Source organism: Chenopodium quinoa, unplaced genomic scaffold, assembly GCF_001683475.1.
Source record: "Chenopodium quinoa cultivar QQ74 unplaced genomic scaffold, ASM168347v1, whole genome shotgun sequence".
NCBI lineage: Eukaryota > Viridiplantae > Streptophyta > Magnoliopsida > Caryophyllales > Amaranthaceae > Chenopodium > Chenopodium quinoa.
In genome coordinates this window covers 12,971,581-12,991,808 of record NW_018742738.1, presented here as the reverse complement: position 1 = coordinate 12,991,808, position 20,228 = coordinate 12,971,581, and the positions used below count along the sequence as shown (strand labels likewise).

General features: G+C 34.5%; 1 protein-coding gene and 1 long non-coding RNA gene across 2 annotated transcripts; both read right to left on the bottom strand.

The window, feature by feature from the left end:
• Positions 1 to 4,409: 4,409 nt before the first annotated feature.
• Positions 4,410 to 5,977, bottom strand: LOC110724288. Its single transcript, XR_002511943.1, has 2 exons — positions 5,773 to 5,977; positions 4,410 to 5,102 (listed from the first exon to the last, which is right to left on the bottom strand). It is a non-coding gene; the product is annotated as an uncharacterized LOC110724288 (long non-coding RNA).
• A 652-nt stretch (positions 5,978 to 6,629) lies between these two features.
• On the bottom strand, positions 6,630 to 18,339 carry LOC110724287 (ribonuclease J-like). The gene is made up of 17 exons (XM_021903709.1): positions 17,854 to 18,339; positions 16,359 to 16,587; positions 16,128 to 16,251; positions 14,929 to 14,985; positions 14,559 to 14,750; positions 14,390 to 14,467; positions 13,707 to 13,889; positions 13,526 to 13,606; positions 12,700 to 12,765; positions 12,483 to 12,575; positions 11,829 to 11,954; positions 11,276 to 11,389; positions 11,058 to 11,153; positions 10,716 to 10,813; positions 10,162 to 10,619; positions 9,221 to 9,645; positions 6,630 to 7,526 (listed from the first exon to the last, which is right to left on the bottom strand). Exons 1-17 carry the CDS (start codon positions 17,963 to 17,965, stop codon positions 7,431 to 7,433), a joined length of 2,628 nt encoding a protein of 875 aa, XP_021759401.1. The 5' UTR covers positions 17,966 to 18,339; the 3' UTR covers positions 6,630 to 7,430.
• Positions 18,340 to 20,228: the final 1,889 nt, after the last annotated feature.

The window sequence follows — 20,228 nt, the reverse complement described above, 5'->3', positions numbered from 1 at the left end:
AGAAGGCAGCCTTTTTCCCCACCATAAAATAAATTGGCGCCTCCAAGTGTCTATCCAAAGTAAGGACCTGGCCAATATTAAGGATCTCTTTCAGTTCCTCTACATCTTCCGGATGAGACAATTTGTTAAACTTGACATAAGATTTATTCAAATTTAGCTACTGCCCCGTTATTTCACCGAATCTCTTCAAAATATCCACCACATTTTTACATGAGGTTTGAGTCGGTTGGAAGAAAATCATAGCGTAAGTGTGAAATTGGGGGTGACCTCCTCGTCACTCGAAGTCCCTTAATCTGATTGACGTTTTCTGCCACTGAGAACAAACGAGACAAAATGTCCATACAGAACAAGAAAAGATAAGGGGATAGAGGATTCCCTTGGCGTATGTAAAACGCATTCCGGTTTAAAAGCCTCCGAAACCAGCCCATTAATTAGTGTCTTGTAGGACACAGTTAAGATGTATTGGGAAATCCACTGTATCCAAATTGTTAGGAACCTACGCTTTAAGGACTCACAGAAGAAAACTCCAATTCACACGATCATAAGCCTTTGACATATCCAATTTTATCACAGCTTTTGTAGAAGTCCCATTACTCGTATTAATCAAGTGCAATAGCTTATGACTTAACAGACATTTAGCTATGCATTTATATATTGTATTGCATAGGCTAATAGGCCTAAACAGCGTTGCCAATTCAGGAATATCCACTTTTGGAATCATTAATAAAAGCAAAGTATTAAGTTCTTTCAATAAATAGCCTGTAGAGAAAAAAGATTGTACCTACTCAACCACTATGGTGCCCACCTTCTCCCTGATGGAAAATCTTTGCAATAAAGTTTCCGGACATGGAGCCTTAAGATTATGAATAGAGAACATCGCCTTTCTAATCTCTTGATGTGAAAAAGGTTGGATCAAACACTCCGCATTTAAGGCTGCTACTACATGCAAATCTAATTCCCGTAGAACTAAATCAATTGTTTCACTTCCAACATTCATAGGAACTAAAGGCGGATCATACACTTTTAGGTCATGTTCTCTGCTCTACTCTTTGCTATTCTAAAATCTGCTCTACTTTGCTCTGCTCTGCTTAATAATAATACTTAATATTGAATTATTATAATAATAATTAACATTTAATAATAATAATTAATATTGAATTATTGTAATAATAATTAATATTTAATAATAATAGTAAATATTTAATTATTATAATAACAAAATTAATATTAAATTATACGGAGTAATAATAATTATAATAAATATTTAATAATAATACTAAATAATTACAGCAGCAGCAGCAGCAGTAGTAGTAGTAGTAGTAGTAGCAGTAGTAGTAGTAGTAGCAGCAGTAGTAGTAGCAGCAACAGCAGCAGTAATAGCAGCAGCAGTAGTAGTAGTAGCAACAGTTGGAGCAGTAGAAGTAGTAGCAGCAGCAGTAGTGGTGGTAGCAGTAGTAGTAGCAACAGCAGTAGTAGTAACAGTAGTAGTAGCAGTAGCAGTAGTAGCAACAGCAGTAGTAGTAACAGCAGTAGTAGTAACAGCAGCAGTAGTAGTAACAGCAGTAGTAGTAGCAACAGCAGTAGTAGTAACAGCAGTAGTAGTAGTAGTAGTAGTAGTAGTAGTAGTAGTAGTAGTAACAGTAGTAGTAGTAGTAGTAACAGCAGTAGTAGTAGCAGTAGCAGCAGCAGCAGTAGCAGTAGCAGCAGTAGCAGCAGCAGTAGTAGCAGTAGCAGTAGCAGTAGCAGCAGTAGCAGCAGTAGCAGTAGCAGTAGCAGCAGCAGTAGCAGTAGCAGCAGCAGTAGCAGTAGCAGTAGCAGTAGCAGCAGCAGCAGCAGCAGCAGCAGTAGCAGCAACAGCAGGAGGTAGTAGTAGTAGTAGTAGTAGTAATAGTAGTACATGAAGACATCTTAAGTAATGTTGAGGAGTTTAACAATCTTATTTGGTTAAAGCTTTTGGCAGGTTATCTAAGACCAAAATTAAATAACAGAAGGTTTTGTATGAGTCTATTTCACGTGAGTCCGGTTTATAATGGATACTCTCATCCCCTATCCATTGTCACTTCCCAATAGGGGTGTTCATAAATCGATCCAGACCGAAAAAATAGACCAGACCACCCCGGACCGAACCGAATTATTCGGTCCGGTCTTCGGGTCTTGAAATTTATTTTTCCAGTCTTCGGTCCAGTCCAAAACCCTATAAAAACCAGTCATGGACCGAACCAAATTTTTTATTAAAAATATGCATGAAACCTTAAATAATGGTTAAAACTATCCTTAATAAGCTTAGAAAACTTTAACTTCATAAGTTTTTTTGTACTAAACATACAAAAAAAAACGTAAAAAGACGTTAAAATATAGGTTTTCCTTTACTTTTTTGTGTTTTCCATAAACTTTATAAAAAAAAAAAAGTAGTATTCTTTTTTTAAAAACTCTTAAATCCGTTCAAAGCGGTTCGATCCGGGTTTTGGACCGATTTTTTCGGCCCGGTCCAAGTTCGGTCCTAGCTTAATCGGTCCAGTATTCGGTTCTAAAATTCTAATTTTCAGTTTTCGGTCCAATCCGGGTCGGTCCGGTCCGATCTTGGACCAATGAACAGCCCTACTTCCCAGTCCTTGTCGACGGCCGGCGACCTTCTCCCTCCCATTTCCCAGTGCCGGCGACCCTAACATTCACATTACTAACAACCCCATGTTTATTTTTTCCTCGAATTACTTCCCGACTGCTGCAAATGTTCATTTTTATTCGATTTCAATTCGGGTTTTGAATGACTAGCTTTGGATGTTCTTGATTTCGAAGGTGATGATCTTGATGCTGGTTCAGCAATCTCATTGAAACTCTCTCTTTGAGCTGTAAGAGCATCTGGGGTTGGTGAGAAAAACGACCAAATGAGTATGAATAGCAGGCCAAGCTAAGAATCACTAATGCAGTCAGCTTTGCGCACAACCCAACTGGGAGTGTTTAATATATGATATATATATATAAGGAAAAATTTATTCTAATAATCTCACCTTTGGCCGGTTCACTTTTAATAATCCCACCTTTAGATTATTATATAATAATCCCACCTTTATAGGGGATATGTTTCTGTTGGTCCTTAACCTGTTGGTAACCGATTTTCACAGGTTAATATGCCATGTTTCGTTTTTTAATTGGTTGGAAAATAAAATCGAAAAAATATATATATAAACTGAAAAAATAAAAAACAAAACTGAAAAAATTAAAAAAAAAATTAAAAAAAAACAAAAACAAAAAACAAAACTGAAAAAGTAAAAAAAAAAAAAAAAAAAAAAAAAAAACGCCAGCCACCGCCATCCACCGTGAACCTAACCTTACCTTAGCCCAACCAAAAACCGACCGCGACCGACACCCTACACCCCTGAAAATGGCCGGTCGAAACCCCCCATTATCGAAAACCATCCCGCCGACCAAAAGCAACCCCCGAAATAACCCCCTAACCCGAATCCTACCCCCGAAACTACCACAGCCACCACCCTAAAAACCTTACCCGAAACCCCCTTTAACCGCTGAAAATCCCCTCTAACCGCCGAAAACCACCGGAAAACCCCCAAACACTTACCCAAATTCATCCTCAGGCCATCCCTTGAAATTGATTCATTGAATTTTTTTTTTTAATCCATTGAAATAAAGGGTTTTAATGGATTTCGAGGGTGTGAGGGTTGGAATCGAGCTAGTTTTAGTTGGGTAAGGGTGGAAATGGGGTTCCGATAGTGAGGATGGGGGTTCGGCGGTGGAGGATGGGATGTCGGAGGTTGGAGTTAGGGACCTTAGGGTGTTCATTTGGGGCTGGCTTGTTTTTTTAAAAAAAAAAATAACATATGTTTTCTTTTTATTTTATTTTAAATTTTTGACTAATTATTTAGTGACACGTGTTACTAAAAAAATTAATAAAAAATAAATAAAAAAAATATTAAAAAAAAAAAAAAAAAGTATACCAAATGTTTAGGTTACCGGCCATAAGGGATCAATAGAAGAAGATCCCCTATAAAGGTGGAATTATTAAATAATAATCTAAAGTGGGATTATTAATAGCGAATCGGCCAAAGGTGGAATTATCAGAATCAATTTTTCCTATATATAACCTAATACACAGACATACACACACACACAAAAGGCTTATGCTGAAAACAACAAATCTCAACCATTCATTATTAGCACAAAAGATCAGACGGTTTAAAATGCCTAAGATCTTTCCAAACTTACATATAATCAATTCGATCGTTTTAAAGGTCACTACATACAAAAATAAAGTAACTTTATCTAAATTGATGACATTTACATAAAGTCACTATATTTAAAAATAACATAACTATATCAATTTTGACGATATTTACACAAAGGTCATTATATACAATAATAAGATAATTATATCAATTTTGACAACATTCACATAAAGGTCACTATGTACAGAAATAAGATAACTATATCGACTTTGAGTTTTTAACACCATTTACATAAAGTTCACTATGTACAGAAATAAGGTAACTATATCGATTTTGAGTTTTTGACTCTATTTACATAAAGGTCACTATACACAAAATAAAGGTCACTATATACAAAAATAAGGTAACTACATAAATGTTACAATATTTAAATTAAGATTGCTATATACACAATAGCTACGCATTCCTGCAACAACTAACAGCCACCTTCATTCACCTAGCCAGTCGTAAGCACTCCTATTTACCACAAGATCAAGCATCACAATTAGCCTTAAGCACTCCTACTGTAGGTGCCTTCTAGCTCTTTGACTTACTTCCATCAGAGGGTTTTCTAACCCATAAATCTTATCAGAGTACTTATCAAAGTCCTCCACAAATCGTAGGGTTCTCTCAATAATAACAGGATGATGTGGAGTGTCCTTGTTATTGAATATCTTATCATTCCTACAACCCCAAATATACCACATTAGAGCCACGCCTTTTCGCACCAATTTGGGAATAAATTTCTACAGAAAACAATCATGATTTACTCCTTATGACAGCCAAACAATGGTGTGCAATTAGCTGCATCCCACAAGTCTTTGACAGCAACACAATCAAACACAGCGTGTGTGTGTCTAATTCTGTCACTACATGCTGCGTCTGTCCAATTCTCCATTTCAATTAAAATCAACAAAAACAAGTATGCTCAATTTAAATCAATCAAGCATCTTAATATAAAAAATTAAACGTGATTATCTTAATTTAAGCTATTTTCATCATAATCAAACATCCACGTTACTAACTTTACCCAGACTTAATTTACTAAAATCAATAACACAAAAATCGTGTTACTAAGAAGGTGAAGAACAAAAAGAAGAGTAGAATTTCGAGCAAAAATTACACATACAAACCTAATTTACTAAAATCAAGCAAAATTGAACAAAATACAGTTAAAAAATACTCATATAAAATTGAAACATCCAAATCAAATCGAAAATTTCCCGATAAAAAACGACCAAAATTACACAAAAATCATTAGAAAAAACTCAAAATTACACATATGCATCTCAAACTACTTCGACAAAACTAAAATTTAAATCGAAAATCAAAATTCAAATCGTGAAATCAATTTGATTTCAAAAAATAAATTATAAAAAATAAAAAATTTAAACGAAAAACCTAAATTTAACATGGCTCAAATACAATGATAGGAAGAAATTAATGAGATTACAAATATAAATTCACTAATTCAAAGCTAAAATAAAGAAAATTCACTCAAATGAGGCTAAACTGATAAAAGAATTAGCAAAATTATAAACGATTTACTCACTTGAATTGATAGATCGTAGACGATAATATCAACCAATTTGATGAAGAATCGAAGTAATTATAAGATTTACAACTGTGATTTGAAGAAGTAGAATGTAATTTGAAGAAGAATGGAGAAATTAGGAGAGAGAAAGGTTACGCATGCAAATGAAGGAGGAGAGAGAAACTAAATGCTTTAGTCTGAAATTGTGGGAAAAAAACCCATCCGTAAGATATGATTAGTCAGAGATTGATTATAATCTACGGTCAAGATTTGTTGTTTTCAGTTTTCAGCTTAAGTTTTGTTTTGACATGATCCCCAATATATATATACATATAAGTATAATATAATATCCAATCTAACACTTATAACCTAATATCTTATATTTATAATCTAATATTTGACTATTATTATTTAATTTTTGACAATTAAGATTTTAAAAAAAATATACTTGTTTATGTTTGTATGACTGGACTCATGTAAATCCGTTCAAAACAATACTTTTCCATTTAAATAAATAGTCTACATCATTTGATTTTGTGATTAGGAGGTTTTTATTTTCTTAGACAATATTAACTTCACCTTAAAATTAAACAGGTTGATAAATAACTATCAAATAGAAGCTATAAATATATTAATTTACAAGTAATTTGCACACGAATATCGAACACTTGAACACCAGATTGGCCTGAATGAGACTCGATCTTTACTCTTGTTTGATTGTATTGCATCTATTATTTTATTAAAACAATTGAGAAACCAACATGCTCTGCTTTAGTTTTGAGTTTTGACTATATTATTCTTTTAAGGAACAATTGAGAAACCAACATGTTGTGCCTGAGTTTTGACTAACAAAGCCTATAAAAGAATAAAGATCATTGGCAAAAGAAAAAAAATATTAATTATCAATGTCATGCTGTGCTTCAGTGTATGCATCATTACATTTGTGATAGAGTGAACTCTAGATGGTTCATCTCCAATCCTAAGTTCATGATAAAGATAATTTCATAATTTCTATATTTGTACAGTACAATTGTTCAGCCTGATTATCTTTAACACTTTGTATACATTATTCTTTTTCTAGTTTAAGTCTAATTCTAATGTTATAAATATATAAATTTTACATCAAGCCCAGGAGCAACAACATGACCAAGGTGCGCATGGCGTGTTGAGTGCGTTCCAAAACCTCAATTGCTTTGGCTGTGTATTATAACATAGAAAAGTTTATAGTTCATACTTATATTGCTTTATCCCAAAAACCATCACTCTTTGCAGAGATGGAGGGGTGGAATCACATCCCTCACCCTTTGTGATTCATTTCCAGGGATAGCATTCCAAATTATCAACATAGCAGTGCTCCATATTGGAACAAACCAAGAAACCGGGAACACTGAAAATGACCCAGCCAAAAGAAGCTAATACGCTGCAGTAATCCTGTCAAAAATGGATCAATTTCACCTTGTTCTAAATTCCTGTACAAATTTAAGGCACTAATAAACAGATAAGAATTAAGCTGTTACATCCCTCTGTGTCAGGCCGTCAGCCATCATGTTTGCATTGTGCAGTATATGTGCCCCTCAGAACTCAGAAGCCACCATGGCAATGGTCTAAATCTTTGTAACTAGTAATTGGAGGCTCATCAAAAAGCAATCTTGTTATTAGATAATATTTTGACGAGTTCACGAGCTCACCACTTCTTCCAAATTGGATAGAATTTTGTCCATCTTATGATAGTAAGGCCAACTTTTCTGGCTCTTCTCGTCATTTTTGCTTTCCTGCAACAGAAAAATCAGTGACCAAAATCAAACTGATAACTTCATCCTGATGCTGAAGAAGTAGCATATATACTTGCATATATTTTGTCTACAGCTATAAGTTGAGCCTAATCCATGGCCAAGAACTCAGGGAGATGTTTCAAAAAACAAAGGGTCCTTAAAATCTAGTTTTTACATCAACACACATACAGGAAGGAAAGCCTCCCCCCTCGTACCCAACCAAAAATGGAAAAAAAAGTCTACTAAGATCCAAAATTCTAAAGTCAACATGACGATGTGCCACACCAGGCGATTTTGCCAAACTCTGTCTCTGAATGGCACAGCATGAGGTTCATGAGCTGTGCCTTGCTGAGCTGGCCATTTCATGGGTCAAACCAACGACATGGAACAACCCATATGCTGGTTCATAGGAAAGTAGAGGCAATAGAGGCCATCCTTGTTTCAAGATGTCAGCTTATTATATAAGGTTGTGTTCTCCGCGCCTATATTCCACTTATTTTAGCTTATATATCCAAATTCCAAAGCTTTATTTGTCAGATCAATATCATATTTTTCTGGACTTAACTTAAACAATTAGTATCCTCAACTTATAACAAAATGTACTCCCTTTATCCCTAAAATTATTCCCCATTTTATTTGGGCTTATAGATTATGAAAATGTCTTGTGGAGGGCCATTGTTCAGTGAAGATTTTATAGATTTTCACAGAAATGTATTTGTTTTCTTCTTTTTTCTTATACATGGGAGAGAAATGGGATTGAAAGAGAAAAAAAAAAAAAAGCATAAGAGATAGGCTTATACTATTATTTTATTTAGAGGACCCAATTCAAAAAAAAAAAAGGGGGGGGGGGGGGGGGGGGGGCTACTCTATTTGGGGAAAAGGAGTATTTGGGTAGCTACTATATTTTCTACATATATCTGGACTTCTTATTTCCTAAATAAAATTACTACATTTCCAAATTTAACTTATCTGGGCTTATAAAAGGTACAGATAAGATGGGAAGACAAGGCCTAAGTAACAAGTAAAGTTATACCCCGCAACACATAAGAGAAGACTTTTAACAGAATGGTTATCCCAAGCAGTGAATAAAAAAGGTGTGTCTTAGGTGCTCTTAATCAATGAGGCGCTAGGTGCGAGGTAAAGCAACTTTTTTTTTTACCCTAAGCAAGGTGCACCAGAGGACCATAGGTTTCTTCTTTACAACAAATTATTAAAATATTTGCTCAATGATCCGTACCAAGGCACACCTTAAGCACAACAGGACCCCTATCACTTTTGTGTGCCATGAATTATTTTATACATGGATGATTGATCCCAATAAGGTCCATCTTTCCATACGAACTATGGTTTATGTTTATAAGCACTCAAATAATTATAAAATAATTTTATTTAAAAAAAAAATAAAAATAAATAAATAAATAAATAAAAAATAAAAAAAACTTGTAAAGTACGTAAAGTAGCCAATTTGACTATATCTAATCATCTGAATGGCAAAGTTTTCAATAAGACCTCAAAATAACTCATGGTGAGACTAGGTCATAAGGGTCAATTTTTAAATTATCTGGGATAACTTTTAGTGTCTCACAATACATTAGTGTAACAATTTTACCCAAGACATACTTTTCTTCAATGTGTGTGCCCAAGTGAAAAGATAAGAGGGTGTAACTATACTGAAAGGAGATCCAAGAACAAACCTCATATTTTTGGACCAGAGAAGTCCACAAGGATTTGCATTGTCCAGGTGTTCTATTGTAGCCATCAGCTAAAAGGCTTGAAGATATCTCTTCCCAAAGTGCCATACGTCCTTTTACAACCTGGAACCTGTCATGTAACTCTCCACGCAACATTATCAACTTTTTTACCTCTTCAGGCTTCCATTTATTGCGTGTTGTTGACTTTGAGCGCTTTGACGAACGAGTTGATGTCTCATCAGATTCCCCTTCACTAACTTCCACACCTTCACTTCTGTCTGTAGATTTCTCCAGCAAACTAGAAGCTTCACCACTTTTTTCTAGCAAACCATCAGAATCCTCAGATTCTGCAGTAGAGTCTGCTTCTATATCAGAAGTAGAAGCAGCAGCATCAACCTTTTTAAGGAGTCTATCAAATTCACTATCATCTGCATCCAACAAAATTAAGAACAAGAAAACTATTAGGGAATTTGACTAAAGGCCTTAATCCATGTCATCTCAGTTCTGAAATTTTGAAGGTTGAATGGTGCAAACAGCTTATTACTTGCATAACATCCCTCTGCTTCAAATTAAAAGACAACATTAATTAGCCAACTTTGACCATTATCTAGGGTAATACTAAGTAGTAACAAGATACTTTTGATCACGAATGAGTATATTTTTCAGTCCAACTTATGCAAGTATTGACTCAACATACAGGCATCGACAAGTTCAAAATGAAGGTGTAAAATTTGCTACACTAGCAAAAGTGATTTTTTTTTTTATTATTATAATGCAGAAGCATGTCATATTAACTTTGAAAGGGACGAGGAAAATCCCAATAAAAAGAGCTATTTTGATGCAGAAAACCAGCTTGATAAGTTCCTGTTATATACAACATCCAGATAATAATTCAGGACTTCAGGCGTGCACATAAAGAGTGATACAAAAGGGAAGAGGACAACCTTCAGACTCCAGCTGTGAGGAGCTACTGCTAGCTACAGAAACATAACCATCGTCTTCCTCATCTTGTAATCTTCCAGAATTTTTCTTTTGCTGCTGTCCGTCAAATGCCTTGCGTAACCCTGATAGATTCAAGCCAGGATGTGACTTTCCAGATAGCCGTCCATTGACTTCTTCAGAAAGAACTGCTACTGGATTTTCAGTGGCGACCGCAATTACTTCAGGCCTTTTCCCACTGTACTTCCTCACCACTTTTCTTAATACCTCAGAAACTGTCCGCTCTATATGTGAAAGAGGACAATTTACAGGACAGCTAGACAGCGCAGCATGTGCAGCTTTGTACAGTGCATCTAAAAGCTTTCCTTTATCTAGCCATAAGCACCGTGTGGTTATTCTTATTTTCCCTTTCAAGCACTTCTCTGTAAAACCCTCTCCAGCCTGAGGGCGTAAAATCTCCATGCTTCACCACAAGATAAATAATATAGTTAGGCAGTGCTAATGCATTAACTTATAGAATCATAATACAGTAATCAATTTTATCTAATCTCCATCCTACCTGATCACTAATATACCATCTGTAGCAATTTTCATTCTTTCATCAATACAAAGTTCAGCAGATGTGCCAAAAGCTTTGTCACCATCATTATACATCAACTGTGATTACAAAACACCCATAAGAGTTACAGCAACAAAAAGCAGCACAAAGGCAAGTTGGTTCCCAGGAGAACCAAATCAACATACTCCCTCACCAACATATGACAGCTGGCACAAGAAATCCAACCTTAATCATAAATTGGATACTTCATGAGTCAATACATGAGGTAGATGGTTGGTGTCCTTGGTGAGGGAAAACAACATATTAATCCACTAAATGGATCTCAGGGCACAAATCTATTACCTGTAAATTTTCTTTGCCCAGAGAAACAAACCCATTAGATAACACTCTTCGATTCCTTAGGTGAGACACTCCAAGCATCTCTCCATTCTTTATCACCTGAAAAAAGTATATAGAGTATAATCTATGATCTAGACAATTGATGAATTGACAGTCTGACTCAAACTATTAAAGCTCAGTATTGTAGTAATAATTTTGTCAAAGTGAGATACAAAACTTACAGTAGTGTGATTAACACCAGTTGATTTTCCAAGCAGTTCATGCTCTTTAAGGAACAACAGCTCACCATGAATGGGAAGAAAATGCTGTGGCTTGACAATCTTGAGTGCTTCCGCCTTAAAAAGCAATATTTAACTTTTTAAAACATAGTGCACTCTGAATCGGAATATGACATACATAGGAAACTAGTATCTAATTGCAAAATTGCTTTTAAATTTTTAATTAGATCACAAAATGCATTGCAGTAATGTTATTATGATTTGACAGCCAATTAATAGGCCACTTGAAAACAATCTATAAATTGTCAAATTCAATTATCCTTACAATAGTTTCCCAAAATTGGAAGTTTCAATAGTTCATGCATAGACTATGAAAATTTTCTATATATAGAGTAGAAGAGAGAAACTACATCAATAATAATGCCCTTCATGTTTCCCATTTGTTAATCATCAAAATCTCAAGTTTTTTGTAGATATCTAAAAATTCTGATGGAAGTTTAAAACCATATAAGGAGATCTAAGAACATTACAATGGATTCCAAATAATAAAACTTACCAATTCCTCCCGATATGCGTGACCAGAAGTGTGCAGCATTTCATTTTTACCCATGACTAATGTTGATCCAAGTTCTGATATACGATTGAACATTTTCATCACCCTACTTTCATTTCCTGGTATGACCTGTAAGTCATAGGAATAGAATAAGCACACAAACGCATACTAGTAATACCTAACTTATTTCAAATAAAATGATTACCCCATCTCAGGTTAGTTTTGACACTGATGCACATAATTTTAGATGATAAGTTGTTTAATAATCAAATGTCAAATTAATGGAAAAGTAGATGCAAAAGAAGATAATGGGGAATTATTTTATTATAAAGTGGAAGTAATATTGATAGATGAAAGTGGGATGATTTTTGTTGAACGTGAGAGAGTCAAACCCTAACCTTTTGGCACTGGAAAGAAAGATTTATCAAAATAATAATAGGACACTAGGACCTATCCTTAATATTAGTGCTAAAACTAATTTGGAACAGAAGATAAAGGAAAGGGCAGAAACAAATCTTAGATAGAGTACAGTTTAAAAAACTCAAATTAAACAATAACGAAGATGAATACTGATTAAAATAAAAAACCCATTAAAAGATTGTCCTGAAGTATAATGTATAATAATGTCACCCCCACCAAATGTTTTCCAATATTTACCTTCGCAGAGTATAATATAACATCTTCTTTACTCAACTTTAGGGAATGACTACTCCCAAATGATGCGAGATTTAGAGCAGCACGTGGCTCTGCCTGACACAGCAATATATTTTGTCATAACCCAAAAAGAAGCCAAAAGAAAGAACGATGAATTACAATGGAGCCAAAGTGACAACATTCAACAATGACAGAAGCTGGAAATCATGTTATTACTCACTTGAGAGCCAGTTGTAACAATCAACAAATCTTTTGGGGCATAAGCATCAATATCTTCCACCTTAACCTGAGAAGAATTAGAGCACAAGGCATAAAGTGCATGTAGACATGATCTCTTAGAAGAATAGTGATAGAAGGTGAGTCTGGCTAAAGTTATCTACCAGATATATTAGATGACCACTGAGGAAAAATTCCAGACCTACCAGTGACGCAACCAGAAAATGTATACAAGAGGGCCACATTTACATATTTCATGTATCATACAAAGTATAAAGTTGAAACCATTTTTTAAAAAAATAGAAAGCTATAATACAAAAACAAGGTAATAAATCTTTTAAAAAAAATGAATATACAAAGAATAAGAACTTGAAGATGCACCATGGAAAACTTTATGGTCCGGATTAAAAACAGATAAAAGAAAGAGAGCATAAAATGTCCATTACAAACATCAAGCACAACTCATCAAATGGGTTCAAGACTTAAATTCCCAAAATGAACCAACTTTCCCAAGATTTCCAACTGCAACATGTCTCAACAACTAATAGATATTGTAATATATAAAGGTGGCCATGGCTATCCCCCGTCCATCTCTAGTTCTGCCAATGAACCCTGAATTCTATGGAATGATTGATCCACTATAAATTATGCATAGATAAGCAGCATAATACCATTCACTTTCTGTGTGTCTATGTGTGGTGTTAGATTTGGTTGGGTATGAGCATTGAAAAGCACTGAACTTCTCAGTTATTATAATATCTAGTAAACACCATTTTTAAAGAATTGCACAAAAAAAATTAAAAATAAAATAAAATCTCCAATAAGTTTACCAGAGTAGATGGATCAATAGGTGCCTTCCCATCCTTCCAAGCAGCATCCAAATATGTTCTCAAGGACATTCCAACAAAGACCTATTAGGACAAAACACGTTAAAATATGTTAAGCCTGCTTATTACAATAAAACACTACCAAAGTACCAAGTGTATCCTAAGAACTTTAAAAGATGCATACCAGCTTTCGACCCGTGGCATCTGCTGCTGCTTTAACACTTCCGAGGCGATGTATATTAGATGCAAACTGAGTAGTAATCACTCTTCCTTTGGCTGATGAGATATGCCTTAGCAGTGCATCTGCCACGACACTTTCACTAATAGTCCTCCCAGGTGACATGATGTTTGTTGAATCACTCATCATCTACAATTATAAAATAGTAGGTTGATACTTCCGGTTTGAATAAAATACTGACTATAAATGCAAACAACGTTATCATTATTTCCGTCTATTGAAATAAATAAATAAATATATAAAATAAAGAGAAGCAGCCATTACTCATCACACATAAACTACACAAATAAGAAAAAGAGTGAGGGTCCCCTGTGCAACACATTGGAAGTAATTGCCATCACGTTTAATTTATACACTTTATACAGACTGACGAGCAGAGTAACTACCACAATATAAAAAAAAAAATAAAAAAAAAAAATAAAAATAAACAAAAAACATATTATTTGGATACATATTTACTCTAGAAGCTGCACTAGATGTAGTGGCTCACTCTCTAAAATTAAACATTATCCAGCCAACTTAAGCATACAAGTAGAGTAACCAACAAGCAATAAATTAGATGGTCATCCACAGGTTTCTCGTCAATCTACACAGTAAGCTGACTAGCAGAGTAACTTAAGCAAACTTACTAATGTAACTCCTTCCTTTGCAAGCTCCTCCAATGCCACGCGATCAAACACTTTTCCATCTACAGGTTTCTCATCAATCTACACAGTAAACAGTTCAGATTATGCTTAGTGTACACATCCGTGCCCTTTTGAAGAACTTAATATAGTAGACATCAGTAGAATATAATACCTTCCAATCACCAGTGTGGAAAATTGTACCATCACTACAACGCATAACTAACCCACAGCAATCAGGTATTGAATGGGTAACCCTGATGGGTTCTATTTCAAATGGCCCCGCAGTGAACCTTCTCCTAGTTTTAAACATCTTTAATCTAGATGGGACGAAGATTCCAAACTCTTTCAGACGCTTCTTTATAAGCTGCTCAAGAACAGAAATGGCAGTGAATATTCGAGATATTTGAATTTTATCATAGAGCAGCACAAATCACAATATCTATAGGTAAAGCTCTCCTCACAGAAAATATTCATCAAAGACAGGGTAAATCTGAAACAATAAGATATGTTTCTTGGAAAAAGCAAAAGTTTGTAACAAATACCTCCATGGTAAAAGAGGATGCAAATATTGGTGTGCTTGGATCCAAGGCAGGGATAACCTGTGATAAAAAAATAAATAAATAAAAATAAAATAAAAAACATCTGGTCAGAAAATTGTAAATTAATATTGTCCTGAAAATGTGAAGGTTGACCTTTTTTTTTAACTAAATTTGACTATAATTTGACCATTGGTTCACAATAATTGTACTTCGTTCTCTTTAGGTATGTTTCAAATAGGTAAATTTGATTATAAACTTTCCCAATGTATGATATGCATTTCTCTACTTAGGCTATATACTCTGCAAATTGCTTTTGGAACTACTACATAAAGAGCTACTATGAATTCTTGTAACCACATATTTTAATTATGTGATAATAAAAGCTATGACAGTTTTGTTTGCATTTTGTCGCATCTATGATAATCCAGCATAATGCTTTTATTTCTTATACTCTAGTCATCTAGTGTCAAAAATGGTCAAAGTTTAATCAAACCAGATAAATTCAAAATGAAACACCTTATTTTCGAAAAAGAGAACAAAGCATTGTACTTTTCTCATCCCCCCCCCCCCCCCTCCCCTCCTGATGAATCAAACCAGATGAAACCAATTTAGACCAGAATACCTTATTTTATGAGAAGAAAACAAAGCATTGCACTACTTTTATCTGCCCAACCCCCCCCCCCCCTCCACCCCCACACCAAACAGTGAAAAGTTGTTCATATACAAATGGTTGCAGCCTTCATATTAATAGTGAACAGAGTTATTCACATCTGAAAAATCCTCACAATTACCTTGCCATGGGAAGGGAGAACGGGGAAAGAACCTCTTTAGGGACATTGAGGTAAGTTGAAATTGTTAATCTTTTGGGTGCAAAATTGTGAAATGAAAAAGGCATTTATAATAGATTATAGCATCAAAAATAGTTCAAAATGATTTTTTTCATAGTCTAACAAATATAAATAACTTAAAGTTACAATCAAAGAGTTAATTAGAAAGATTCAAACATGCAAATTCTTGTGCAACTAGCATTTCACAAGTAATCGAATAAATGTAACAATAAAGCATTAACATAAGTAGGAGGCAGTGCAATTGCAACTCTTTCGGTCAAGACTAGATGATCCTAGCTTCCAAAAAGTCAATTAATTACTGTGACAACAAGGTCTATTAAAAACCCAACTTCAAGTAACAGAAAGAAACTTTACCCAAGGCAACGCACCAATGTGATCTTCATGCCCATGTGTAATTATAACAGCTTCAATTTTGTGGCTCCATCTTTTTATAAAAGTGGTATCAGGTATAATTTTTTGAACACCAAACTCATCAAAGCTGCATTAAGAAAATTAGATCAAGGAGACTAGATTAGCAATTCAACTAATACCCTTGTTACAAATGTAGAAGGTGGTGGACTGTAACACTGGTGCATAAACACTTACTCTGGAAACATAATTCCTGCATCAATTAGAATATAACGATCGTAATTGCCAACAAGCATGCAATTCATCCCAATTTCACCCAAACCACCAATAGGTAGAACACGTAGAGGTGGGCCAGTGGGACCTTCAAAGAACTGCTCCATTTTTCGCTTTACAGAATCTTCCATACTTTTCCTAGCACCTTCAAGCCTTACATGTCTTTTACGTGGTACTTTTGTCGTATCTGTGCCTGAAATTAGTCCAACAAATATAAGAATTACACTAACAGAAATGATATTGGCACATGACCAATGGTCTAAGTTTAGACTAAACTTTTCAAGAACCTCACAGGTACAGTAAAACTTAGGAGATGTCATTTCCAAACAATGATTTAACATAAATACAGTAAAACACAAATATACATATACTATGCTTCTAGATACAATAGAGCAACATGACAATAACGAAGAACTAATCCTCTTATATTATAACTGCATTAAATGGGTTCTTTGTGAGCAGTCAGAAAACTCCGGCTCTTTTGTACATAGCTCTATCAATCAGACACTCAAAATGAAAACCTGCATCCAGGAAGTGAGACTGCAAAATTTTCAAAGTTTTTCTGTTGTTCTTTCTATATAAAAATCCAATTAGTCTTAAAAAGGAAAAGCAATAAATTCTCGAGGGAACACTCGTGATAGTCTATAAATCATTTCATGAATCCTGAGAGAAGATAAGTGAAATCCATCTTTCATTATCTCTAGTCTATAAATTCGAAATCAAACTTCCAAACACATAAAACTTAGTAACATGCACAATCTTGCATCAAAGATTTGGTCCAGAAAAAAACTTGTTCAAGGAAACAACTTTCATTAATCACCCCTTAGAACAAAGCCTATCCTACATCCTCGCTCTACCATATCCTCTAGAGAAAATTACACCTCACTTACAAGTTACAACCCATTAAGACAATATTAGATAGATGTTAATGTCTGTGATAATACAAATTCATTCCAAAACTTATGTTTTTTTCACATATTTACATCACCACTCTAAGGTGGGAATCGAGTAATAATGAAAATTTGTGAAGAAAACGACTATATAATCAAGAACATTACCATTACCGTCATTACCAAACAGGCCCGCAAAGTCATTAACAACCTAAACACGACCGAGTGAGAAAATTCAACCCAAAATGACGGTAATGGTAATGGTAATGGTAATGACTTTGCGGACCTGTTTGGTAGCTAGTTTAGAGTGTAATGGTAATCAAAGGCGCTGCCATTACCGTCATTACCTAACTTAGCAGCTTATCGAGAGGGTAAAGAATTAGACAAATAAATTCAAAATCCTTTACAAGCTACTAAACAAGTTCCTCCAAATGCAACACAAACTACCACTAAACAAGAAACCAAATTCAACCCACTTACACTAATTCCTGTACAAAAAATCCCAAATTAATTTTGAAGCAAATTAAACAATAATAATTAAAAAAAATAATGAATTTAAGAAAACGTACTTAAGTTGGCACGAGTAGAACCAAGAGAACAGGAAATGTAACGGTTTTTGAAATGGTTAGGACGATAAGAGAAGGAACAAGGACAAATTGAAACGGCAGTAAAAGCCGCCATTGTTAAACCTTGCCCTTCTACAGTAAGAAGCAGGGCTAAGAGGAGAGAGAAGAGAAGGGGTTGAAGAATGAAGGAAGGAAGGAGGCGTTTGAGAAAGAATGGATAGATAATTATACGAGTAGAAAGAAAGCGAGAAAAGGAGGGTGAAAATTGAAAATATCTCTCTTATCGTTTAAGCTCTTGTTTCATTTCAAGTTTTAGACTGTTGTAGACAGTGATGGCGGACTTGCCTCCTCACGTGCTTTACTTGGATTTTCTCTCTCCTGTCACGTGATCATCTCATTTTTTTTTTTTTTATTTTTTTTTTTTTTTACTTGTAACAACATGAATAAATGATAAATTGATATTAGCCTTGAACAAAATATCTTCGTCAATAAAAACCTTGAACAAAATATCTTATCGAACTTGATTACGTAATAGACATTTATCAAAAAAAAAAAAAATGTAATAGGTCGGTTTGATAAATCAATTGAGTTAAATTGTTCGCTCATATGATGCATGGCCGTAGAAGAGCAAGTGCAACAAGTCTTCTTGCACAAGGCCCCAATTTCAAGAGGGTCTATTTTCAATTTTTTTTTTTTAAGTTGTAAAATTCTTCTTGTTTCTAACACTAAGCAATCCAACATATAAACAATTGTCAGATTTCCAGCTATAACTTTCTATATTCTTCCATCAATTCAAATTACTATTATCATAATTACATCAATTTAATTTCATGGATAATTATACTTGTATTGCTTATTTCTCTATTCAAGAATTTTCAATGGAATATATATATATATATATATATATGAAGTCGTTGTAGCCAAATCCCCAATTGATACACAATCAAATAAAAATGAATTGGGAATTAGTGAATTACTGATTTGATTTATTCCTTCTTTGCTCATCCTTTGTTTGATTTTAGGGTTTTTTTACTTTTTTTTATTTTTCTAGTTTTGATGATGTCAAATACGAAGTAGTTTCTTTAACTGATGCATTTTTATTTTATTTTTTTTTGTGAAGGTTAAAATCTTCTAAAACAATTAGAGAGACAAGTATTAGAATAAGTCTATAAGATTGAGTATTTGAGTTAAGTTGTTGTACTACCTCCGTTACAGGTTATGTGCAACGATTAGACATTTTCCCTCTCTACTTTATGTCAAATTGTTGCACATAACCTATAACGGAGGTAGTATATATGTTTTGAGTTATATTTAGTTGCTATTATAAACTTGAATAAAATATCCGAATTTGGTTTTACGTAATTAAGTACTTCATACTTTTTCTTTTTTTGTTGTTTAGAGAGCCGCAGGGGATGAGAATCAATCTTAAGATCCCCTGCAATCGAGAGAGGAGATCTAACCACTTGAGCTAATTCTCACTCTCTAGATACTTTGTATATTTTTTTGGTGAAGTAAATACTTCGTATATAATTGCTATAGGAACGCATTTTCATTTTGTAATGTATAGGAAAATTGTGCATCACCTAAATAGTAGATAAAAAAATTGTATGGAATTGTAAGGAGGGTGTGCCCATCGTAGGGGATGCTTCTCCTTATATGCCCATGGCCCTTTAAAAGCCTAGGACTTTACACTTGTTAGGGTGTATTAGGATTTGAATTCCTCACTACTTGGGGGACATTGAATTAGAATTGATCCTATCATTACGCTTTTTGTAAGAAACAAGTAGGAGTCGCCAATGAGTTTTAGGAAAACTCATAAACCTCTTTCATGCCTTTCTCCCAAGTAGAGTTCAAGGGATATTTAGCATGAATCGTAAGTTTACCCGTGCCCAAATTGGTCTTCATGTACCAAAAATGAGTTCGGAAGCGAGGGTACTAATTAAAATAATGTTTCATTTAGGGGGAATCGCTATCCTAGCCCTAGTACGATCTCTATTAGCTCTTCCTTTTTCACAATTTCATCACCAAACAATATATGCAACTATGGGTGAGCAAGACCGGGTACCCGGTCAAAAACAATGGAACTAGTATTGGAACTGGTTACCACCGGGTTTGAGATTTAGAACTGGTATTGGAAATGGTCTTAACCGGGTCCAACAATTATGGATATGGTCCCGGAACTGGTGGGAACCGGTTCCAAAATCGAGTATCCGGTTTCTCACCAACTTTGCAATGTTCAAAAACTAAATTGGCTAAGATTTATAGCCAGATTTCACTGTCAAAACATAGAGTAACAATCAATTACAACTTCAATATGCAAAGTAAGAATCCACATAGTGTATATTGCATAAATTTTGTTCCCTTCCATTTCTAATTGT